A 26689-nucleotide genomic window follows, 5' to 3' on the forward strand; every position below is an offset into this window, starting at 1 on the left:
CCAGCTTGAACATCTGGAAGCTCTCGGTTCACGTACTGTTAAAGCCTCACTTGGAGAATTTTGAGCCTTTGCTATTGTTTGAAATAAGGGAAATTGTGTAGTAGTTTGAGCGTTCTTTGGCATTGCCTTTCTTTGTGATTGGGATGAAAACTGACCTTTTCCTGTCCTGAGGCCACTGCTGAGTTTTCAAAATTTGCTGGCTTATCTAGTGCAGAACTTTAGCATGATCCTCTTTTAGGACTTGAAAAGGCTCAGCTGGAGTTCCATCACCTGCACTGACTTTGTTGATAGTCATGCCTTCTAAGGCCGACTTGACTTTGGATGCCAGGATGTCTGTTCCTAGGTGAGTGATCACACCATCGTGGTTATCTCGGTCATTAAGATCTTTTTTGTATAGTTCTTCCATGTATTCTCGCCAACTTGTCTTAATATCTTCTGCTGCTTTTAGGTCCATCCCGTTTCTGTCCTTTACTGTTCCCATCTTTGCTTGAAATATTCCTGGTACCTCTAATTTTCTTAAAGAGATCTCTAGTCTTTACCATTCTATTGATTTCCTTCCCATTTAGGTCTCCACAGAGCAATGAGTAGAGTTCCCCCTTTCTCTAGTCATAGTTTTAAAGTCTCTCTTCTTATTTAATTTCTTAAAACTAGTACTTCATTAAGTTTATCTTTTTTGTATTCAGCTTCCTTAGACACTGTCTTGTGTGTCCTCAGTTTCTGATTAGTTCTCTGTCACTATCACTTATGATTCTTATGAGGCTGAAGCATCTAATAGAACATTATCAGAAACATGTGTGGCAAGAAGTGGATTTACGAATTACTAGGCACCTAGGATTTGTGAAAGTGTTTGGTGTCTCCACTTAAGATGACTAAAAGCAGGAAGTAATCATTAGATTGCCTAACTCCTCTTAATTCAGTGGTGCTTAGAGGTTTTTATCTTGTTTCTTCCCCTATAACCTATTTCTTTGCCATCTCATTTTGTCCAGCGTTCTGTCTGTGGTCTCTGTTTTGAAGACTACAGGAACCTCGTTAGTCTTCCTTCTGGTGTCTGCACCTTGGTGGGTGAGGTTGGTCCCGAGGTTTGTGCCCTCATCCTCTTGATCTGGGCTTTGATTGCTGTTAACTGTGACCAGAGCCTGCTGTGGATATTCAGGGCTGTTTCCCTATTGTTCTGTGGTGGTTACTGCCCTCTCTCTGGTGGTGCCTCCTCCCTGTGTGGTGGAATAGAGCCCGCAGACCTGAATCTTAGATGTGATTCTGATCTGTGGTGCGAGGAAGGTGGGACTGGAGCACCCACACATGGAGAAAAGTCTCTGAGTATTACTCCTCTGGGGATGTTCACTCCGGCTGTGCTCTGGTTCCCCCTCTCATGCGTTCTGCAGGTTCTCATGTAATGTAGTGTAGGCACTGCTCTTGGCGCCACCTTAACCATGGGCATGATGTCTCGCAGATGTTGTTTTCACAAGGTCACTGGCATAGATTCAGTGAAGTCAGGCCCTGGGATTGCATTCAGCGTGGAGCTGGACCCTCTGTGGTGCTCTGGGGCAGCTCAGGCTCTGTCCTGGCCCAGCCCCCTTGTATGGGAGCCCACAGAGTCTACAGCCGCTAGAGCTACCCCTGCCATGACTGAGAGAGCGCTGCTAGGTGAATCAGATGCTCTGTAGGGGCTGAGGTTACACAGCCGGTCGTGGGTGTGAGACCGTGGCTTCTGTTGCTGCAGGGAGAGGTGTCAGCTTTTCTTCTTCATCCCTGGGCTCAGCTGTGCTTTCAGCTCCGTCTGAGTGTGTGGGCAACTCACAGGTGTCTTCTCCTGAGCTGCCCCAGAGCACAGGAGTCTGCTGATAGTGGAGGAGGTCGATGGGGGAGGCCGTGGCTGGGGCTCAAAAGACCTACGTGGGTGGAGTTCTTCGTCGTCCTTGGTGAGGAAGGGCGGTCACAAGGGGCAAGGGATGCAATGGGCGTCTTCTTTGGGCATCACTCACCAAAGGCACTCTGCTCTCTGGTGGTTCAGGCTTCCACCACAAGCATCCCGTTTGCAGAGCTCCTCCCACAGTCCCATCCCTTCAGGATGTTTCCTCACAGCCAGCCTCAATCCTTTGCCTGGGTCTGCTCTCTGAACCCCACATTTCAGCACCCAGCCCTTGTCTGCAGCGGTGGGCGTGCCTCTCAGGCTGGGTGGGCAGGGCAGGGGTCAGCACCCCGTGTGCAGGTCTCACCCTGTCCTGCTGCCACACGCGGGTTGCCATGTTCTCTCCCACAGAGAATGAGGCTCTCCTTCTGTCCAAACTGAGCTCCCCGACGAGGGCTTCCCCGGATGTGGAGACCGCTCCTCACTTTCATGTCCCCCCAGGGTTGCAGGCCCCATCCCACTTCCTCTCCTCTTCCTTTTCCTTCTTCTTTCTCTTGTCCTACCTGGCTCAGCAGGAATCTTTCTTGTTTCTTTAGATTTCGAGGGGTCTCTGCTAGTGTTCAGCTGGGCTCTGTGAGAATTGTTCCATTTCTCATTCATTTGTGGACAGAGAGATGGTCTCCACATCTGCCTAATCCTCTGACATCTTGATGCTTCCATCTCTATTTTATTTTTTAATCTCTATTTTAGTTTTAAATTAGCTGTGATCATCAATTTTCTCTAAATGTTTAAAGATTTTCACTGAGAATAGCAGGGGAAATTATTTGTTATTTGATATCTTTCAGCCTTGTCTCCAAAAGACACCCAGGATTTGATGCCGAAGAATCCAGCATTAGAAGATGTATTCCCAAAAGCAAACCTAGGAATATATCAAATATTTTACCTCAAAAATTTAAATTTAAGAAAAGACTGGGAATATACATGGGTATATGAAAGACAGAGAGGATCTTTATATGGACTTAAAGAAATGGAGACAGTTACACAGATTGCTAACATTACTGGAAAAAGAATTGAGCAACCTGAGTCAAATTGGGAAAAACACCCACTTCAGTCTTCAACATTTGCCAAGATGTGTAAGTGTTTAAGAAACGATTTCCATCCTTTTTTGAAACATACATGTTCTCTAAATGGAAACATGGGAAATCTGGGAGGTAATCTAGTCTTTACTGCAAATACTCATTCAAACAATTCTGAACATAGCCTTCGACTAAACATACATTCAAGCATGTCTGAACACCTACAATTTAACAGTGAGTGGGAAAACTCACAATCTAATCAATTTGAGGGATCCGTGAGCAGGGGCTCATTTTTCTTCCCCCAACAAATATTTTCTCTCCATTCCAAGATGTATAATGTTGATGATAATGGAAGAGATGAATCCAACCATCATTGTTCAATACATATTGTGATATGGTCAATACAAACAACTTTCCATGTGTAATAAAATGAGTCAGACCTTAAGTAAGAGCTCCAGCTCCAATAATTACAAGAGTATTTTTGGTGGACTGAGAAGGTATTCAGGCAATGAACCTGGGTATACGGTTGAAGGAGACTCCAACCTTAAGAAACATCAGGGACCCGAATCTTCAAACAAGGATTCTAGAAGTAATACATGTAGAAATGCCTTTGATCAAATGTCAGGTTTTTCTCTCGATAAGAGTACTTGTACTGAAGAGAGGACTTGTACTGAATATGGTAAGGTTTCTAGTCAGTCTTCAGAACTTACTCAACCACAGACTGTTAAGAATTCACAGAAAGAAAACAAGTGTAAGATATGTGGGAAACTGTTCAGTAAATCATGCCATCTAAGTAGACATAAGAAAATTCATACAAGAAAGAAACCGTTCCAATGTACACAATGTAGCAAAGTGTTTAAGCATCGCTCACTTCTTACTAAACATCAGCGAATTCACACTGGAGAGAAACCTTATAAATGTGCAAAGTGTGGCAAAGCCTTTAATCAGAACTCAAATCTTACTCGAACACCAGCGAATTCATACTGGAGAGAAACCTTATAAATGTACAGAATGTGGCAAAGCCTTTATCTGTTATTCACATCTTACCTACATCAGCAAATTCATACTGGAGAGAGACCTTATAAATGTACAGAATGTAGCAAAGCCTTTATCTGTTACTCACAGCTAACCTATCATCAGCGAATTCATACTGGAGAGAGACCTTATAAATGTAAAGAATGTAACAAAGCCTTTCATCTTCCCTCAGTTCTTACTGGACATCAGCGAATTCATTCTGGGGAGAGACCTTATAAATGTAAAGAATGTAACAAAACATTTATTCAGTGCTCAAATCTTACTAGGCATCAGCGAATTCATACTGGAGAGAAGCCTTATAAATGTAAAGAATGTAACAAATCCTTTCATCATTGCTCAGTTCTTACTCGACATCAGCGAATTCATTCTGGGGAGAGACCTTATAAATGTAAAGAATGTAACAAAGCCTTTATTCAGTGCTCACATCTTACTCAACATCAGGGAATTCACTCTGGGGAGAGACCTTATAAATGTAAAGAATGTAACAAAGCCTTTATTCAATACTCACATCTTACTCGACATCAGCGAATTCATACTGGAGAGAAGTCTTATAAATGTAAAGAATGTAACAAAGCCTTTACTGAATGCTCACATCTTACCCAACATCAGCAAATTCATACTGCAGAGAGACCTTATAAATGTAAAGAATGTAACAAAGCCTTTATTCAGTGCTCACAACTTACTCAACATCAGCGAATTCATACTGGAGAGAAGCCTTATAAATGTAAAGAATGTAACAAAGCCTTTATCCGTTGCTCACATCTTACCCAACATCAGCAAATTCATACTGGAGAGAGACCTTATAAATGTAAAGAATGTGACAAAGCCTTTACTACGAGTTTGTCCCTTACTCAACATCACCGAATTCATACCGGGGATAGATGTTATAAATGTACAGAATGTGGCAAGGCCTTCATTAAGGGTTCTAGTCTTACTAAACATCAGCGAATCCATACTGGGGAGAGACCTTATAAATGTACAGAATGTGGCAAAACCTTTAATCAGAGCTCAATTCTTACTACACATCTGCGAGTTCATACTGGAGAGAAACCTTACAAATGTACAGAATGTGGCAAAGCCTTTAGTCATAGCAGTGATCTCACTAAACATCTGAGAGCACACACTGGAGAGAAACCCTAGTAATGGAACAAGTGATGGAAGAGGTTTGCCCTAAACATGCATCAGAAAACACAAGGGTTTATACAAGAAACCTATGGAGATGATGTAACAAATATGTAGAAAGGTATTTAATCAAAAGTTAAAGTAAATACCAGGTTGCATACTAGAAGGCATTTCATCAGTTTTGTTTTCAGAAGTTTCTCTGAAGAAGAATGACTGTAGGGAGTACTCCATGGTTAAAACACATAGAAAATGCATATATTAGCATGAATCGTGAGATGAATGTTTATGGTTAGAAAGTTACAATTCTTAGCAATGTATGTATGTTTGTTAATAATGACATGATCTGAGATTATTTCAGGTGAATGTAATTCAGCATTCAAATAATCCATACAGTGCTCACCAGAATCCTCCTTGTCTTGGTTTGAATGGATTAACCAACACTCAGCCTAGGGAGTCTGAGGCACTTTACTCAGAGTAACTTATAAAACCTGAGCTGCAGGTACTCCTGTTTGGTCTGGCTGATTCCAGCTTTGACTGCTTTCAGAAATTTCTGCCCTAAATCCTCCCCTACAGAGAGGTCTTAGGTGTGGTGAGTGTGGGGCTTTGAGTTCAGGACTCCTGAACGTTGGTTTTGGGGAAGAAACATCAGAAAAAAAATGGGATTTGCTGATGACTCCTTTCATGGCCCCACTGTAGACCTGCAGAGTCATAACTTCTTAGAGTGGGGACCTGGTCACCAGGGATTTGTATTCACTGAAATGGTTCAGAAAGATCTTTAGCCAAGTGGTTTCCATCTGGTTTCCCATCAGGATCACGTGACCAGTGTCAGGAAATGACCTCACTGATGCGCTCCCAACAGAGTTCTATTTTGGTCCTGTGGGAGCATCAGTGTGGTGTGTAGGATGTGCTCCAGGGGATTCTAAGGGGAGGCCCGGGTTAAGGACGTGGCTCCTGGTCCATTTGTGAGAGCTGAGGCCCAGCTTCAGTCCAAGGAGAGGCCGCAGGGTTGGTCTAGCTGGATTTGGACCAGGGAAGTCAGTCAGCTCACATCGTCTGTGTGAGCAGAGTGTTAGCAGCTATCTATGGGGAGAAAACAATTAAGAAATTAGCTCACAGGCTGGTCGACCTGATCCAGGTCGCCTGAATCTCTCCTGAGACAGACAGAAGAGGTCGTTCTCGCTTTTCAAGGTCCTTCTGTCTGTAGTGAGAGAGTCATTTCCTAGGCAGGTTGAGAAGAGCTTGGGGGTCCTCAAGGAAAGAGGGGTCTCGAATTCTCAAGGAAGAAGATAGGACAAACTTTTTTTCTTTCCTCTACTTTCCTTAGGATTATATAACAATAATGTATCCTAAAAAAAAATAATGTATCCTGCCTGAGGACAATCTGTGGATTAAACCTTCTGGCTAATCCTGTTATTTTAAAATGTAAATTATGGGAGTAGGTCTGGTGAGGTCTTTACAACCTCCAGACATTCTTTGGATTCATTGGAGAGTATATAACTCCATTGCTAACACTAGCAAGCGGGTACTCTTTCTGCCCCCTTCTGATGTCTATGTCAGAAGCTTTCTCTATCTCCTTTATACTTTAATAAAACTACTACACAAAAGCTCTGAGCAATCAAGCCTTGTCTCTGGCCCCAGATTGAATTCCCTGGAGGCCAAGAACCCCAGTGTCTTTGCGTGATTCAGCAACAACCTTTCATCTTGGGGGCTCATCCGGGATTCTTCAGGACAAGGTAAGGATGCTTGGAGCTCTAGTTCTCCTAGCGAACATGTTTTCTGCTGTACTTGACTAACCCTTTGGTGTGCTTGCGTGAATGAATGAAATGCCCTGCATGAAGCAAGTGAACTGCTCTGCGGTTCTGTGGTGACCTCATAGGGCTGATGGCAGAAACCTGTCAGGGATTTATACCAACCTGCCAATGCCAAGAGGCACCCAGTGTCTCCTTCAGGGACTGACCAGAGATGGGCAAAGCATGTGGACTGAACTCCTTTCTCGGTCAAACTTTTGGTCTCTTTGGCCATTTCATAACTCCTTGGAAATCAGAAGTACTAACCTAATCCGTCGCATCATAGGTTTTCAAGGGCCTTGTGATCTGTGCTGTTACTGTGACTTAGATCTCACACTTGGATTGGTAGTCAGGAACCACCTAGCTGTGATAGGAATCAAAAGATTGGAAGTTAGATCTGAGGTTAAAGGTTACTCAGGTTGGAACTGCAATTGTTTTTTTTCCCTTTGGTAACGCTGGCTCTTAGTGGACCAGAGGAGGCTCTTATACTGGTGTGGTGACGCTTGGAAGGAACATCTCAGTTCTCTGTTCATATCAGTTTTGTTGTTATAGTCAGGGTCGAGCACAGGCACTCACGTGACCACTGTTTCCCCCGCGGTTTAGCCTGGGAGGTGTTCTGGAAGCTTACTCCAATTGCACCCTGGGTGGCATCAGAGGCAAGCAAGGTTTTAATGGTGACGAGCTGGACGTCAGTCAGGGAAGCCATCAGGTCTACCCGTGGTGCATCTCCACCGAGTCTTGGTGGTAGAACCGGGAGGGATAAGTATGGTCCCTGGGTCGGTAAGGGACAGACTAAGTCCGACCAGGGAAGGAAAGCTTTGGTGTAAAGTCTGTCTACACCCCCATCTAGAGCAGGGAGGGATGCCTCCGGTAGAAAGATGGCACTGGTTGCTTTTTTTCTCTCTTACAGATGGGAGCTAACAATTCCAGCCTCACTCCTTTGAACTGTATCCTGAAAAACTGGCATATATTCGATCCCCAGAGCTTAAAGAAGACACACCTGGTCTTCCTATGTGATATTGCATGACCGAGGTACCCACTGGAGGGTGGCGAACGGTGGACGGTTGGAGGGTCTCTTAAGTATAATAACTGTTTTACAATTAGATTGGTTCTGTAGAAAACAAGGGAAATGGGTAGAAGTAGCATATGTGTTACCCTTTTTCTCTCTGTGAAATATGCCAGACTTATGTCCTAAGGGTATAGATTTGGGTGTGAAACCTTCAGCTCCCTCCTGTCCTCCTACTTTCTAGATGAGATGGAGGACAGGAGACAAAGAGGTAAAGAAAAGCAGGTTTCTCCAATCTATTCCTGGGATCTTATACTCAGATCAGCCAGAGACACCGAGGAACAGCCTTCATGAAGCACCTACTGGGAGAAATAATCAGTCTATGAGAATTCATAAGCCTTTTTCTTATCAAGAAATACAAGAAATCAAGGAGGATCTGGGAGACTATTTAGAGGACTCAGAAAAATACATGAGATCTTTGAAAGGTGTTACTCTGCTTTATGACCTTACTTGGAAGGATGTGATATATATCTTGGGACAAACGCTGACTCCCAACTCAAAAAAGTTTTGGGAAAAGCGGTTGCTTATGGAGATGAATGGCTTGGTAATGAATCAGTAGGGAAGAGGGAGATAACTGCCCTCCCCACTGGGAATCAGGTGGTCCCAATTACAGAACCAGACTGAAACTACAACACAGCTAAGGGAAGATGGGATCAGAGTCATTTTGTCAGATATATTCTTGAAGGACTCAGGCAGGGGTGTGCTAAACCTTTAAGGTGAAGTCACTTAGTCGTGTCTGACTCTTTGCGATCCCATGGAATGTAGCCTATCAGGCTCCTCTGTCCATGGGATTTTTAAACTAAGGCTTTAAACTATGGCAAATTGGCAGACATAGAACAGGAGGAGAAGGAAGCTCCTGGTAAATTCCTAGATAGACTGAGAGAAGCAGATTCACTGAGATTGATCCCAAAAGTGAAGAGGGAAAAGTGATCTTAAAGGATAGATTTCTCAGTCAGTCTAGATACCAGCCATAAGCTATTAAAACGGTCATATGGACCAAATCAGTCTTTAGATAATCTGTTCCAACTGGCTCAGACAGTCTATTATGGTAGGGAATATGAGGAAAAGAAAGAAAGGCAGAAAAAGACAAAGGAACAGGTGGAAGCCTTCACAATGGCTATGAAAACTGTTCTTAAACAGCCTGAGAAAAATGCCCAGAGGGACCCAGGTGAAAAGGGATGGGCTTGCTATTACTGTGGAAAGGAGGGGCACCTCAAGCAGGATTGCCCTCAGGCATCTAAGCTGCCCCAGCTCCATGTCCAGTCTGCAAAGGACCACACTGGAAGAGAGACTGCCCCCAGAGGCGTAGGTTTCAGGGGTCGGACTCTCAAGACAATCAGGACTGAAGGTGCCCAGGGGTCCCCACACAAGCTCCCATCCTAATTACACCTGAGGAACCCCAGGTATTAATAACTGTGGGGGCCAATCCGTCGATTTCCTTTTAGATACTGGGGCAACTTACTCTGTGCTTACTGAAGCCCCTGGCCCACTTTCTTCCCAATCCGCTTCTGTAATGGGACTGTCTGGACAAGCCAAAAGATGGACCAGATAATCTATGTGAGCCTACTTCTGCTGACTCTAAAAATCCTGAGTCTGCCGTTTGATCCTCAAGACAATGCCTTCCTGTCCTGGGCTCATTCCTACGCTGGATTCCACAGTCAGTCTAACTGCTGGGTCTGTGGAGTGCTCCCCTCTTAATCAGTGGAAGGCCTCCCGTGGTGGACATCTCCACTTCAAGGAAGAGACTCTCCAAGTCTGCAAGTTCTGTCAACAACAATCACATGTGATGCCTCATCTTAAACTGATGACATCTAACAACCTTAAGATGGACTGATGTGACTATAGACATAAAGTGACTTTTCATTTTTATTTTAACTTGGTTTAATGACTGTTTTGCCTGTATCTGTATAATGGGATTTTCTAACCATCTAAAAGCTTTTAGTTTACAAATGGTTCTCTAAGCTCCTATGAGTCAATAGCCTCCTCCAACTACTACTTGGGGCTCCTGAATCAGAGACCCTCAATATGAGGGTTAGAATAAGTTGCCTCAACAACATAAGGGACCATGCCCCTTAACAGCAAAAGTAGTTATGGAATGAAAATGACACCCCTTTCCCTTGGCAACATAATTCTCCTAAAAGAAAAGGGGGAATGAGAGAGTCAATTCCTAGGTAGGTTGATAAGAAGTCTAGGGGTCCCCAAGGAGAGAGAGGTCTGGAATACTCAAGGAGGAAGAAAGGACAAACTTTTTACTTTTTTTCCTCTACATTCCTTAGGATTATATAACAATAATGTATCCTGCCTGAGGACAGTCTCTGGATTAAACCTTCTGGCTAATTCTGTTATCTTAAAATGTAAATTATGGGAGTAGATCTGGTGAGGTCTCAGAGTTCTTTGGATTCATTGGAGAGTATATAACTCCATTGCTAACACTAGCAAGCGGGTACTCTTTCTGCCCCCTTCTGATGTCTATGTCAGAAGCTTTCTCTGTCTCCTTTATACTTTAATAAAACTTTATTACACAAAAGCTCTGAGCGATCAAGCCTCGTCTCTGGCCCTGGATTGAATTCTCTCCTCCGGAGGCCAAGAACCCTGGCGTCTTTGCGTGATTCAGCAACAACCTTTCAGTGGGAGTGGTGGTTGCACGTTAAAGACCTGTGTTGATGCCCTCCGTAGTATTTTCTCAAAACTCAAGAAGTGCGTTTGCAGCATAACATCCCCAGAGAAGACAGAACAGGAGGAGCAAGAGGAGGAATTGGCAGCTTCTCAGGTAAATGTCCTGTCCTGGGTCTCCGGCTGTGTCTGCTTTTCCTCCTGAAATGCCCAAATGAGAATATGCAAGTCTTTAGTTCTCTGCTCCTAATTTTTCTTCCCAGTCATTTGTTACCATCTTATTTTTCCCCATTTCCTCTTATAATAGTGAAGACCAGCCCTTTAGACTACTTCCTTGTGTCCCAGAGCCTTTTCTCCATTGTCTGCATCCTCACTTTCTATGGAGCATGATGAATTCTCAACATGAATCAGCGACTTTGAACTGTTCAAAATATTTTTTTTTTTTTTAATCAAAATATTCTTTTTGTGAGAGATCAGCATGGGGAGTAACTCCTATCCTCACTCCCACTCGGATGTGGTTTGGTGTTGGGATTTTAGGGACATTGGGAAATGCAGTAATGACAGCACCTGGATGCAATTTAGATATTTAAAATAGAGTCTGAAAGTGCCATTATACATAGAACCAACTCTCTTCTGTCCATGGGATTTTCCAGGCAAGAATTCTGCAGTGGGTTGCCATTTTCTAGTCCCGGGAATTCTCTCCACCGTGAGACTGAAACCACGTCTCCTGCATTGGCAGGCAGATTCTTTACCACTGAGCCAGCTGGGAAGCCCAGTGACTCAACTCTGGTCCAGAGTTTTTCAGAAAATGTTCAGAAATAAAAAGAAAACTAGGAGATGCTGTCGTTTGCATTGCTAAGACTTACTAGTTAAGTGCATTATTAGGATACTAAACAGGGGAAGTATAGGTGAAATGAAATTTGAGTAAAATGAACATTTTAAAATGTTAGATTCAAGTTATAATTTCCTTGTTAATTCCAGAATGCCCAGGCAGTGATAGTGCATCTTTCATGTGATTCATTTACACCATGACATCTGGTGGAATGATGTAATGATGCCCACTGGTTCTGGAGATTTCTCTCTGACATCATGAGGCTATGAAATTCATACTTCTTTCCTCTCTCTTTAAAGAAGATTGTGGAAAGAAAGGAATAAGGAATGTGTGGAAATGCTCATAGTTAATGGAGAAACTCCCCCATCTTGGTTTCTCTTTGCTTCTGAGAATGAACACTCATTGTGTGGATTATAGATACTGGGTGTTCGGGGTAGGCGTATTGATCATCCAAGCTCAGGTGTGATGTTTCCAGAACACTCCATGCTCAAATTACAGACACCGTCTTTTCACCACATTTTTATATTTTTTTCAAAATGTTTGCAACAATCATAATGGTGCTAATCTGTTTTCCACTGTGTTGAAAGATAAAGCTCCACACAAATGATACAGTTTTTCAACAAAGAAAAGCTTCAGAACCAGGAGTCTTAATTTATCTTATACTGCTGTGTATGTTTCCACCCTAAATGTACCTAAAATATACAAAGAATATCATCCACAAGTAGATGTATATATTTTAACCCATTAAAAATAATCTTGATTTTATTGACATGAATAGATTTACTTTAATATTCTTAGTAAGTATAATCTCATTTTAATGTATCCCTATGTGCAGAAAAATGTTAATTATTTGATTGATTTTTTTTTTCTTCTTTTGATATTCTCCCAAGTTATATAAAGTTCTTTTGAAAAATACATGAATTTATTTGTTTGGCTCAGTTGTGTCTTAGTTGTAGCAGGCAGAATCTTAGAGCCATGTGGGAGATTTTGTTGACACTGGAAAACTTTAGCTGTGGGGTGTGGGATCTATTTCTCTAAGCAGGAATTGAACCCATCCCCCTGCCTTCAGAGCAGAGAGTCTTAGTCATGGACTGTCAGGGAATGTTTAACAGTAGGATTCCTGTGTGCTGTTTCCTATCTCTCTTGAGCCCTCCATTTCTTATCAGTCCTATCAGGACTGTCAGTTCCAAGCCACTCCCAGGACTGAGATCATAGAGATGGGATGCTTGCATAGGATTTCCTTCATTAGCTTTTCCATTTGGTGAAAGGGTTTTTTTCCACCCTCTTTGATATGATTGCTCCTTGTTTCCTTGGTAACTTGTAAAGTCTGGTCTTTTGATCTTTATCTGAAGAAGCTACCTTGTAATATGGTATATATACTCACACAGAATTCAATAAAGCACCCTTGTTCCACCAGAGACTTGGGTCCCCGTGTCCTTCTCTCTCTCTCTCTCTCTCTCTTTCTGGCTGATTCCCTGGAGCGCGGAGGTGTGATGCATAACCGAGGAATTTTAGCCTCTTTCCTTCTTTCACTTTCTTATTGTCGACTCTGGACCACCAGGTTCCGGTCCATTAAAGATCCCCAACAAAGGACCACCACAAAAGTTCCTCTAAAACTTCTGTTAACTTTCATTAGTGTTGTCTGTGTGTATTTGTGTTTTATTAGTTCAATTCTAGGTCACGCAAACTGAAGCAAAATTCAACTCTTCCATTCAATGAATATTTAATAAAATATTTGCAAAAAGGTGGAACTGCAATGGTGTTGATTTTATATTATTTATGTGGTGCATTCAACAGTAAAAGCTGTTAGAAAGACATAATATATACTAAATAATTCAAAGGATTGTAGCTGCCCTGGGTACTATTCTATCAGACCTCTCAAATTTGAAGAATACTAAAAGTTCATTGTTTAAGTGTTAATCTTTACTATTCTATTTCTTTGCAGCTCATGTAGCTCAAACTGGCTATTTATGGAGCAGATTTCTTCACATTACTACTTAAAATAAGCTTGTTTAAAATGTGGAGCACTGGTACCACTCCAAAACTCTTGAATCAAAGTATGCTTTTTAAAAATGTCTCCTGTGTTCTTGATAGACAATTTATCCTGTATCACAGGCTTACGACACTCGAAACTTAATATGCCAGTATTGATCCAATCATTTTATAATTTCTCTTCCAGATCACAATAGTTTGTGTAATGCTTTGTGGATCATATCTCATCCTCTTTTCTTCGGGTATAAATGTGGTGGAAAATATTACTGTGTAAAAATGTTATCATTCTGTAATATCAGCCACACCAGTAATCACAACCAGGTCTCTGAACTTGCTGTTTTCATCTTGGGTCACATGTGGAAGTCTTCCCACGGCCCCATGGCATTTGTCCTTTGTATTTCAGGGACAGCTGATATATTGGGATGTGGCCATAGATTTTCCTCGAGAGGAATGGGAATGCCTGGACTTTTTCTTCTTCCAATAATTTCAGGTCCTTGCTTTCTAGGGGAAAATGGGTATTTGTGATATTTGAAAGACAGTTTTCATGAGTCATTATGATTCTAAACTACTTCTTCCTTGATGTAATCTGTTGCCTTCATTCTTCTTTGTTTGTTTACTTTTTAATTGAAGGATAATTTCTTTACAGAATTTTGTTGTTTTCTGTCAAACCTTAACGTGAAACAGCCATAGGTATACATATATCCCCTCCCTTTTGAATCTCCCTCCCTTCTCCCTCCCCACCTCACTCCTTGTGCTGTTTGAGTTTCCTGACATGCCCAGCAATTTCCCTTTGGATTTCTATTTTTACATATGGTAATGTAAGTTTTCATGTTACTGTCTCCATACATCTCACCCTCTCCTGCCCTCTCCCCATTTCCATCAGTCGATTATGTTTCTCCAGTGCTGTTCTGCAAGTACATTCTTCAGTACCATTTTTCTGAATTCCATATATATGCATTAGTATATGATATTTCTATTTCTCTTTCTGACTTACTTCACTCTGTATAGCAGGCTCTAGGTTCATCCATCTCGTTAGAACTGACTCAAATATGGTCCTCTTTATGGCCGAGTAATATTCCATTGTGTATATGTACCACTACTTCTTTTGCCTTCATTCTTGTTGATTGCTATTCAGTGGCTAAGTTGTATGGAACTCTTGGATCCCATGGAATGCAGCAAGCCAGGTTTCCTTATCCTTCGTCAGTGCCTGGAATTTGCTCAAATTCATCTCCACTGAGTCAGCAAAGATATTCAACCACCTCACCCTCTGTCACTGCCTTCTCCTTTTGCTTTCGATCTTTCTCAGCATCAGGATCTTGCCAATGAGTTGGTTCAGCAGACAAAGAAACCAAAGTATTACGGCTTCAGCCTCAGCATCAGCATCAGTCCTTCCTATGAATATTCAGGATTGATTTCCTTATGGTTGACTTATTTCAGCTTCTTGAGTCCAAAGGACTCTTAAGAGCCTTCTCAAAAAAGAAAAGGAAAAAAGCCTTCTCCTTCACCACTAATCGAGCTCTCAATTCTTCGGCGCTCAGCCTCCTTTATCGGCCAACTATCACATCCATATGTGACTACTAGAAAAACCGTAGGTTTGACCATATTGACGTTTGTGTCCAAAGTGATATCCTGCTTTTGAATACGCTGTCTAGATTGATCATAGCTTTTCTTCCAAGGACTAACTGTCTTTGAATTTCATGGCTGAAATCACCATCTACAGTGATTTTGGAGCCCTCCTAAAGTCTGTCACTGGTTCCGTTTTCCGCATCTATTTGAATTAAGTGATGGGGATAAATGCCATGATCTTAGTTTTCTGAATGTTGAGTTTTCTGCCAGCTTTCACTCTCGGTTTCATCCCCATTAAGAGCCTCTTTAGTTCCTTTTCGCTTTCTGCCACTAGTGTGGTATCATGTGCATATCTGAGATCGTTGATATTTCTCCTGGCAATCCTGATTCCAAGTTCTACTTCCTCCAGCATGGCATTCGCATAATGTACTTTGCATGGAAGTTAAATAAGCAGGGTGATAATATACAGCTCTGAGGTCCTCTTTCCCTGTTTCAAAACAGTCCATTTTTCCGTCTTTGGTTCTAACTGTTGCTCCATGACCCGCATATCCTTCATTCTGGTCTAGCGGTGATTATATAAATTCTCTGGCATAAAATAATGCCAGCCTCCTCTTAAAATCAGATTCCCTCTACCTGATTTATCCTCAGTAGAGCTTGAGTACAATATCAGAATCTGACTTTTATGCATTTGTATTTTAAGGGTGATTTCAATAAAGTCTTGGGGAAATCCTTTTTTTTTTTTTTTTTTTTTTGTTCTTTCAACTTTCTACCTTGTTTTCTTTTCTTACCTTAACACATACTGGATTGGAAACAGATGAATCACCACCAAAACACATATTCCTTTTTTTGATGAACACATCTTGTGTTCTCTAAGCTGGACCTGGTCGCCTTTTAGGATCAAGTGAAGGATTCCTGGACTGTAAGTAAAGTGGACAAAACAGCAATACACCCAGGTCCATGTCAGTGGGTGGAGCAGATGACTCAGATGAAAAGGACGAGTATCATGGCAGAAGCAATACTTTGTCATGTGGTTTGTGAAGATCTGCTTCAACGGAAATGAGTTTGGATTAGTCTTGGTTTATTTCTGTCACTGTCATAGAGGGTCATCTCCTGACCCATTCCTGATTCTTTTTATCATTTATGTATTTTTCTCCAGTGATTAATTTTCACATTCACAATGAGGAGAAGAATTCTTGTCTTGGCCTGGGACAAATGGCATGACCTGATGGCTCCTCCATTGAGCCATTGAGGAGGTTTCAGGAAAAACTGTGTGGATTTCTGAGTAACTATATTGAGCCCTTTTATATCTTCTGATTCTCTCTCTAGGCAGAAGTGTGTGAGTGGAGTCGTGAACAAACTGCCGCACTTCTGGGACTACTTGGGACAGATACTGTTTGTTTTCTACCCTATAATTTCGAATCCTTGGAAACTACACGTATGATCTGAGAAATTTCCTCCTCAAATTCTTTCTTCACTGCTTAAGACATCTTTAAATGAGCAATTGCAAACCTGAATTTTACTTCAAAGTTTCTCTTTTTATTAGATGAACTAACATAGTTTTCATTCCAATCCCAAAGAAAGGCAATCCCAAAGAATGCTCAAACTACCAGACAGTTGCACTCATCTCACATGCTAGCAAATGAATGCTCAAAACTCTCCAAGCCAGGCTTTAGCAATATGTGAACCGTGAACTTCCAGATGTTCAAGCTTCTTTTAGGAAAGGCAGAGGAGCCAGAGATCAAATTGTCAACATCCCCTGGATCATCGAAAAAGCAAGAGAGTTCCAGAAAAACATCTATTTCTGCTTTATTGAGTATGCCAAAGCCGTTGACTGTGTGGAACACAATAAACTGTGGAAAATTCTGAAAGAGATGGATATACCAGACCACCTGACCTGCCTCTTAAGAAACCTGTATGCAGGCCAGGAAGCAATAGTTAGAACTGGACATGGAACAACAGACTGGTTCCAAATAGGAAAAGGAGTACATCAAGGCTGTATATTGTCACCCTGCTTGTTTACTTATATGCAGAGTACATTATGAGAAACACTGGGCTAGAGGAAGCACAAGCTGGAATCAAGGTTGCCGGGAGAAATATCAATAACCTCAGATATGCAGATGACACCACCCTTATGGCAGAAAGTGAAGAGGAACTAAAAAGCCTCTTGATGAAAGTGAAAGAGGAGAGTGAAAAAGTTGGCTTAAAGCTTAACATTCAGAAAACTAAGATCATGGCATCTGGTCCCATCACCTCATGGGAAATAGATGGGGAGACAGTGGAAACAGTGTCAGACTTTATTTTTTTGGGCTCCAAAGTCACTGCAGATGGTGACTGCAGCCATGAAATTAAAAGAGGCGTACTCCTTGAAAGGAAAGTTATGACCAACCTAGATAGCATATTAAAAAGCAGAGACATTACTTTGCCAACAAAGGTCAGTCTGGTCAGGGCTATGGTTTTTCCAGTGGTCATGTATGGATGTGAGAGTGGAACTGTGAAGAAAGAAAGGAAAGTTATGACCAACCTAGATAGCATATTAAAAAGCAGAGACATTACTTTGCCAACAAAGGTCTGTCTGGTCAAGGCTATGGTTTTTCCAGTGGTCATGTATGGATGTGAGAGTTGGACTGTGAAGAAAGCTGAGTGCTGAAGAATTGATGCTTTTGAACTGTGGTGTTGGAGAAGACTCTTGAGAGTCCCTTGGACTGCAAAGAGATCAGTCCTGGGTGTTCATTGGAAGGACTGATGCTGAAGCTGAAACTCCAATACTTGGCCACCTGATATGAAGAGCTGACTCATTGGAAAACACCCTGATGCTTGGAGGGATTGGGGGCAGGAGGAGAAGGGGATGACAGAGGATGAAATTGCTGGATGGCATCACCGACTCAATGGGCATGAGTTTGAGTAAACTCCGGGAGTTTGTGATGGACAGGGAGGCCTGGCGTGCTGTGATTCATGGGGTTGCAAGGAGTTGGACAGGACTGAGCGACTGAACTGAACTGAACTGAACTGAACATTAAATATGTTAAGTATATTCACCCTCGTTCCTCAATGATAAAATACTCTCAAGAGTCTTCTTCAGCACCACAATTTGAAAGCATCAATTCTTCAGTGCCCTGCCTTCTTTATGGTCCAAATCTCAAATGACTATTGGAAAGACCACAGTTTAGACTAGATGGACGTTGTTAGCAATTGATGTTTTTGCTTTTTAATACACTTAAGTTTTTCATAGCTTTGCTTTCAAGAGGCGGGCATCTTTTGATTTCATGGCTGCAGTCACGTTCACTGTGATTTTAAAGCCCAGGAAGAGAAAATCTGTCACTCTTTCCACTTTTTCCCTCTATTTGCTATCAAGTGATAAGACCAGATGTCATCATCACAGTTTTTTTAATGATGAATTTTAAGCCAGCTTTTTCACCTCATTCACCCTCATCAAGAGGCTCTTTAGTTTCTCTTCACTTTCTGCCAGTAGTGTGGAATCATCTGCATATCTGAGGTTGTTGCTCTTTATCCAGGCCATCTTGACTCTAACACTTAAGAAGCCTTTTCTAAAAGCAGATCTCTGAGCCTAGGTGGAACAAAGGCAGCGATTCAGAAGCCACCAGGTATTTCCTTCTTGGTAAGTGCTGAGGAGCTGGGGGGGTGGGGGGGGAGGCGGGATTGGTGTGAGAGACTGCCATCCACCACTGTTGCTCAGACTTTGGTCCTTGAATAGACTGATTCATAGAGGGTGTGACTGAGTGATCATTGACCTCCCTCATTCACTCAGAAGTCGGGGTATGATGGGCTTCTGTCTCTATGTTTCTTGTTCAGTCACTGAGTCTTGTCATACCTTTTGAGACCCATGGACTGCAACATGCCAGGCTTCCCGTTCCTTCACCGTCTGGACTTTGCTCACAGTCATGTCCATTGAGATGGTGATGCCATCAAAATCTCTGGTCCTCTGTCATCCCCTGAGAATCAGGATGTGAACAGTCAAGGAAGAAGCATTGGCCCCAGATAGCTAGATGCATATGAAAGAAATGATTTCAATAAGTTCCAGATGCTTCCATCTTCCCATACATAGAAGAACACTAAATCTCTTCATGTGAGAGAGATGTTTCTCTCTTACATTAATTGTCACTTTTAATATTCAGATTACCTGCCCCTTGCTGCAAACTTGTATATAGCCTGGCTCCTGCCTTGCTTCCTCAGCGTCATCTGTCTTGGGGTCACCTGACCCACTGTCTCCTGGGCTCAAGTCCTAACATTCCCACAAAATAAAACCTAACTCATTGTTCAGCCACATGTATTTTTTTTTCCAGCCTATAGTTATGTCACTTATTACTTAACACAGATCATTATTTCCTTTGGTGATCATCAGATATGCATTTAAGGCATCATTTTCACAGGTATTTCTCCATTCCCATGCACACTTTTGGACTTCCAAGGTGGCAGTAGGACTAAAGAATCTAAGTGCCAATGCAGGAGGCCTAAGAGACCTGAGCTTGATCCCTGGTTCAGGAAGATCCCTGGAGGAGGAAATGGCATTCCATTTCAGTATTCTTGCCTGCAAAATCGCATGGACAGAGGAGCTGGTGGGCTACAATCCAAAGGGTCGCAAAGACTCAGGCATGAGTGAGTGTCTAGACACACACATTTTTAACCCAATGTTCACTGCTGTCCCTGCTTTATTTCCAAAGAAAGCTGTGATGGTCAAGAGGAAAAGATAAAAATTTTACATGATCTCCTGCTCTTTCTGCCCCTGTAACTCAGCTTGCTCCTTGCAAATCTAGATCACGTAGGTCTCAGAAAGTGAGGACTCACAATACTAGGAACTGGAGCTTATCTTACCCTCGTCAGGATGTTCTTTGGAATTGCCCTAGCCCCTGCAAACCTGCAAATCCGCTTAATCATGCCTGTCCATGTATGAAAACTCTGTAACCCCTTTGTTCAAGGCTCAGAGCTTCGAGTGTTAACTTCTCTGGGCCCACCTGTGTAATGAACCTGAGTTCTCCAACTCTCTGAGTGTGGTGCTTAGTTTCTTGAGTACTGGTTTCTGCAACATTTGGCAGAATGTTGCAACAATTCTGGCGCCAGCCAACATCTGGCCCCAGCGAGATTTCAGCCACACTGGCCTCTTGAGCCACCAGACTGGTGGCTCAGCCAGGTCAGAGCAGAGGACCCCGAGATGAACAAGGAGGCGTGACACCTGATGGTATTCTGGGTACTCTTTCAGACCGGTGTTCCAACTCTCTGGATGACCGAGCCCTGACTGGACTCATTGAAGGGACAGGCCAATTCCCCAGGAATGGTCACAGGATCAGGTAATGCCCCAGGGCCAGTCCCTAGTCAGGAGGTCTTATTCCAATGGGTAGAAGAGGAGACTGATCACCTCCTTGGGCTCCCAGGAAGGGAGCATCAGATAGGGAGACCTGGGGACTTGGGAAAGGGAGGTATTGTGATAACCTCTGAGTGATTGTGTATGCATGATTGCTGATTGAAGGAAGTGAAAGTGAGCTCCACAGCCCACGGCCTTCAGAGACTGAGAGCGTCCAAACCCTGGGGTTCCGTGATGATCTCATAAGGCTGGAAGACAGTGCCATCCTCTTGGGGATTCGATCCCTCCCTGTGAGGCTGGTCCGGTTTGGGAGTTTGTACCGACCTGCCAATAGTAAGAGGAATCTTACATCTCCCTCAGGAGAGCTGCCAGGTGGAGGAAAATGAATGTGAACGAGACTCTTGACCAGTGCTCCAGTATTAGGGCTGCCAGATGAGACATAGGACTTTACCCTCTATGTACATGAAAAATCACACTGCCCTGGGGATCTCACACAAACAGTTGGGCCATGGGAGTGTCCAGTCACATACCAGTCCATACCGCTGGATCCAGTGGCCACAGGATGGCCACCATGCCTCTGGGCATTAGCTGCCACTGTGATTCTGGCCAGAGAAGCAGATAAGCTTACACTAGGACAATATGTAAAGGTTCCCCATGCTGTTCCTGTCCTGATGAACAAGGAACACAAGTGGCTGACCAACTCCAGAATGGTTCACTACCAACAACTGCTTTTCAAAAACTCACGGGTCCAACTCGACTGTGTGGACACTGAATTCCACTAGTTTTTACCTACAGAAGCAGGAACCCTGACATAACTGTGAGGAGCTCATAGATGAGATTTACTCGAGCAGTGTACACCTGATGGACATTCCCATCTAGAATCCAGAACTGGAACTGTTCACCGACAAAAGCACTTTTATCCAAGATGGGCAGCGCAAAGCAGGCTCTGCCGTAACAACAACTGACGAGATAGTGAAGGCCGAGGCCTCGCCACAAGGGTGGTCCGCACTGCGGGCTGAGCTATGGGCACTCGCCCAGGCACTAAGGCACGCCAAAAGGAAAGGAGTCAACATCTATACCGAGGCAAGGTATGCCTATGCTACTTTACATGTACATGGAGCCACTTATAAAGAATGGGGACTATTGACAGTGGGGGGCGTGGGGGTGGGAAGGAGATTAAAAACATAAAAGAAATCTTCAGCTGTTAGAAGCAGTCTGGAAGCCCTCCCAAGTGGCAGTCATCCATTGTAAAGGCCATCAGCCAGGAGCTGATCCAGTCAGCAAAGGGAATCAGTTGGCTGACCAGGCAGCCAAGGAGGTGGCAACCCAACCAAGCCCCACAGTGGGCCCCGAGTCAATCTTTAAGGTCCTCTTGGCACCAGAATTGCCTCCATCCCCAAGGTATGGTGTTGGTGAAGACTCTTGAGAGTCCCTTGGACTGCAAGGAGATCAGTCCTGGGTGTTCACTGGAAGGACTGATGCTGAAGCTGAAACTCCAATACTTTGGCCACCTCATGCAAAGAGTTGACTCATTGGAAAAGACCCTGATGCTGGGAGGGATTGGGGGCAGGAGGAGAAGGGGACAACAGGATGAGATGGTTGGATGACATCACCGACTCAATGGACATGGGTTTGAGTAGACTTTGGGAGTTGGTGATGGACAGGGAGGCCTGGCATGCAGGGACTCATGAGGTCCCAAAGAGTCGGACATGACTGAACAACTGAACTGAACTGTCACAAGAATTTCCTCCATTCCCCAAGGTACACCAAGGAAGAAGATCAATGGACGCTAAATGATGGAAGAATAAAAGGAGGGCTGCTGGAGCTGCCAGATCAAAGACTCTTTGTCTCCAGCAATACAGAAATCCAGCTGGTAAAACAACATCATGAAAAAACTCGTTTAGGCAAAGCTGCACTGGAGAGCTTACTGAGCCGCTTCTAGTGTGTTCTAAGCGCCCAGCCCTGTATTTGCAGATCAGTGCTAGTTCTGTGACTTGTGCTCAGAACAACGCCAGCCAAGGACCAAGACCCAACCCAGGGGTGCTGACAGTTGGGACACTGCCCTTTGAAGATCTAGAAGTGGACTTTACTGAAGTCAAGCCCTATAGGGGCTATAAGTATTTCAATACCTATTCGGGATGGGCTGAAGCCTACCCCACGTACACTGAACGGGCATGAGAAGTGGCCAAGGCCCTGTAAAGAGACATGATCCCAAGATATGAGCTGCCTCTCTCTCCATAGGGTCTGACAACGGGCCAGCATTTGTGTCTCAGTTAATCCAAACTTCATCCTGGACACTGGGACTCGAATGGAAGTTTCACACCGCTTACAGGCCTCAGAGCTCAGGGAAAGTTGAACGCATGAATAGTAACCTCAGGACTACATTAGCTGAATGCTGACAGGAGACCAGTTATCTTGGGTCGACATGTTACCCCCCCCAATCTTACTCTGAGCCCAAAGCACCCTGAGACCTGAGGCTATTCTCCCTTTGAGATCTTACATGGGAGAAAACCCCCAGTGATAGGAAAACTCAAGGGAAACCCCCAACAAATAGCTGACCTGGAGATGTCCCAACACCTCCATTTCCTGGGAAAAGTCTTCCACCATATCGCCTGAGAAACCTTAGAAAGGACACCCATTCCTTTGGGCAATTGGGTTCATCCCTATCAGCCAGGAGATGAGGTATGGGTTGAAGATTGGCAAAAAGAACCATGTCAGCCAGTAGACAGGCCCTCACACAGTTGTCCTGGGAACCCCTACTGCTCTTAAACTTACAGGTGTCATCCCTTGGATCCACCACACCAGAGTTAAGAAGGCAGCAGCTTCTTGTGATGAGGACACTTGGAAAACCCCAGAAATCCCCTCAAGATCTGGTTCCAAAAACTACGGCACTCACCCACCAAAGACACTGCGCCTGCTCTAGCTGCTCCAGAAGCTGACTACTCACGTGCCATTCACGCTTGAGGATTCTTCAGCCTTGTCCGAGCCACACTCCGGCAGCTGGCTGGTCAACTCACGGAAGCTTGAGGATCTGGCTATCAAGATATCAATGGATTTTTATTGTCAACTTTGGCCTCTATTCCTGATTGGTATTATTGTTGTACTCTTTGCTACAGGACTAGCTTCAGTCGCTCCCCAGGACTGGGATTTGGGTCAGAAGCTGCGGTTAGCTGTCTGTTAACTCACTGCAGTGGGAAGCTTCATTCTAATTAGATATTTCTATGATCGATTCTCCCTCTTATCTAAATCGCTCACAGGATAGCTGACCCCACTTCACGATAGGCTCAGTTGCTATAGCCGTGACAACTCAGAGATGCAGAGAAAACCTTTTGCTAGTGCTCAGTTACCTGTTATGTGCAGCTGCTTTGGAGCCTTTTGGTGTCCCTTGCTGTAACAGATGGAGCCGTTCCTTTTTCATCATGCACCTGTCAACATTACAGTCAGCCCTTGGAAAAATCCCTTACTCACCATCAGCTAGAGCAATGTACAGATAGCCTATCCTATAGGCTGATCATCTTCTGCCTTCATAACCATGCGATGTATATCCAGGGTCCTGGGTGGCAAAAATGGTTCCCAGCTGTGTCCCCCACTGGTGCTACATTTCCCTCACCAGAGGATCCAAACCCGGGGCGGCACCCTGACACCATGGCCTTGCCATCACGCCCCTGCGCCTCCGTCTACCCCCAAATGCCATGTAGATGTTACAACCCAGAACAGCTGTCTGTCTGCCAAATAAATGGAAAAACCTACTGGACAGGGACAATAATGCAGACAAATGAAATCACGGACCAACTTTGCCCTTAAAAATCAGGCTCTGCCTGTTGGCAGTATGACCCAGGTTACAGAGTTAACACCCCCTTAGACCTTCATCTGTACCAGATTCTCAATGCAACTCATCACCTTCTATATGACACCAACCCCAGCTGGCCAGGGATTGCTGGCTTTGCTTATCCTTAGGAGCTCCACGGTATTTAGCTACACCAGTACCATTAAATAATGCAACAGCCATGGGAACTCCTATAGATCCACCCTTACAAGGGCCAGTCTTAAGGGCAATTGAGTTAACTCAAAAGGCTCCAGAATGCTTTACAAATGATGGAGGAACTGAACCTGTAGGCAATTTAGCCAGGGACCAATGTAATCAAACTTAAAAGGTGAGTGGCCCACTCATCTTGCCACAGACACAATATGGTGCCACCCCATCAAGGCCTTTTCTTTTTTTGGGACAGATGTTTACTTATACCTCCAGTTAATGGATGGGTATCTGCACCTTAGCTTTCCTCGATCCCCAGATGAATATTGGCCCTAACAACCAGACTCTCACTGTACCTCTGACAGCACAGACCTGGTCAAAAAGAGCCATCCAGTTTATCCCCTACTAGTTGGTTTGGAAGTTTTGGCTAGGGTAAGTATTGGAATAGGAGGAATTGCTTCATCAATCACCTTCTACCATACACTATCCAAGGACTTCACATGAAGGAGGAAACAGAACAGGCTCTGTCTTGAAAGCAGGACTCCATCTTGGGCCGGACTGTGGACTTTGAGCTATATGCCTAGTATCTATGGAAATGACACATCAACAGGAAAACAAAGGCCCCCAGGAGACCCCAGGGCTCTCATTTGCCTAAAAGAATACCCTAATTATCTGTGTAACTGAATAGAATCATACATTCTATTATGCTTTTTGGGGTATGACCACAGGCCTATTGGCTACCTAGACTTAACTACCTAGGCTTCAGGCATATGATTGCCGGTTAACTTTGATTGTATCTTTCTTTTTCCTTTGTTCAGACTAGTTTCAGGGAACCTTATACACTTAGGGTATATAAGGTTTTCACAAAAACTGGTTGGGGTCCTTGGCTAAGAGGAGACTCTGCCTTGGGCCCGCCGGTGTAATAAACTGCACTCCACTATCTGCATTGTCCTTCTGAGTGAGTTTGTTTCCCAGAATGCATGGCTACAACACACAGGCAACACTGAGAGAGTATCCACATCTTTAGTGGCCTTATGGGAGCAGCTAGACTTCTTGGCTGAGGTGTTTTTACAAAATAAGAGAGGGCTACACCTACTGACAGCTGAAAAGGCAGGACTCTGCCTCTTGAAAGGACAATGCTGTCTTTATGTAAACCAATTAGGAATAGTCAGAGACATGGTCCAACAGCTAAGGGAATGAATCATGAAAAGCCGAGAGGAACTAGCAAATTCTTGGGGTAATTTGAACAATATCTGGAACTGGGCATTGTGGCTTCTCCCATTAACTGGTACTCTCTTCATGTCCTTTCAGGCCCTTTGGCCCTTGTATTCTCAAAGATATTACCCAGTTCATCACCTCTCGAATGGAATCCATAAAGTTACAAATAATAATAGCTCAATATAGTCCCCTAAACGACGGGGAGCTCTGAATGTCCTATCAAACATGAGATGATGCTTTCTATAATGAGTGATAGAAGCATCAAGCGGGGGCAATGAAGAGGAAAAACTATAGATTTTTACAAAGCCTCCTTCTCCTTCTGCCTCTGTAACTCAGCTTGCTCTTTGCAAAGTCTTGATCACGTAGGTCTCAAAATGTGAGGACTCACAATACTAGGAACTGGAATTAATCTAACTCACCCTTGTCCTCCTCTTTGCAATTGTCCTAGCCCCTGCAAACCTGCAAACTCTCTTAATCATGCCTGTCGATGTATAAAATCTCTGTAACCCCCTTGTTTGTTGCTCAGAACTTGGAGTGTTAACTCCTCTGGGCCCCTGGCATAATAAACCTGAGTTCTCCAACTCTCCAAGTGTTGGTGCTTGGTTTCTGCAATGACCGAAACACTCCAGCCTCCTGGGCTCTGAAGTTGGAGGTCCCTCGCTTGCAGACAGGTGGTCACAGTTCAAATAATTTTGTGAAAACCCGTGTCCCCAGGCTGCAGAGGGTAGTAGAAAAACCTAAGTACTCAGGGTATCCTGTGGCTTCCCAAGTGGCACTAGTGGTAAAGAACCACTTGTCAATGCAGGAGACACCAAGAGGTATGAGTTCAATTCCTGGGCCAGGAAGATTCCCCTGGAGGAGGGCATGGCAACCCATTCCAGTATTCTTCCCTGGAGAGTCCCCAGTGGCCGAGGAGCCAGGCGGGCTACAGTCCATGGGAAGGTAAAGAGTCGGACTTAGCACGCTAAAGGCAAGGCATCTTTGGGAAGAATTCTGAGAGCAACGCTTTGCAGGAACCCAAGGCCCCCAGGTGATTCCCACCAAGCAGTTATTCCCACCACCTCTCTCCCAAGGGCACAGGCAGAGGCAGTGGAGGGCCACACCCATCCTAGAAAGAGCCCCTCCCCAGGCAATCAGCCCAACTTCCTTTGTTTCTAGAAGTTCCCGCCCTAATCCTCAGCTCCAGAGAGGTCTCAGGAGTGCGGAGTGTGAGGCTGCAGGTCAGGGCTCCTAAATGCGGGTC

The 26689-nt window shown here is 43.9% G+C and overlaps 1 protein-coding gene and 1 pseudogene across 1 annotated transcript; one reads left to right on the forward strand and one right to left on the reverse strand.

Moving 5' to 3' along the window:
• Window positions 1-26689, reverse strand: part of LOC110145159 (zinc finger protein 519-like) — a 36852-nt pseudogene that overhangs the window by 8470 nt on the left and 1693 nt on the right.
• Window positions 3923-6686, forward strand: LOC110145160 (zinc finger protein 678-like). The gene is given in 2 exon segments (XM_020905355.2): window positions 3923-4971; window positions 4974-6686. Coding segments are annotated over 2 exon segments (1116 nt in total). The 5' UTR covers window positions 3923-3927; the 3' UTR covers window positions 5046-6686.

Source organism: Odocoileus virginianus, unplaced genomic scaffold, assembly GCF_023699985.2.
Source record: "Odocoileus virginianus isolate 20LAN1187 ecotype Illinois unplaced genomic scaffold, Ovbor_1.2 Unplaced_Scaffold_36, whole genome shotgun sequence".
Classification (NCBI taxonomy): Eukaryota; Metazoa; Chordata; class Mammalia; order Artiodactyla; family Cervidae; genus Odocoileus; species Odocoileus virginianus.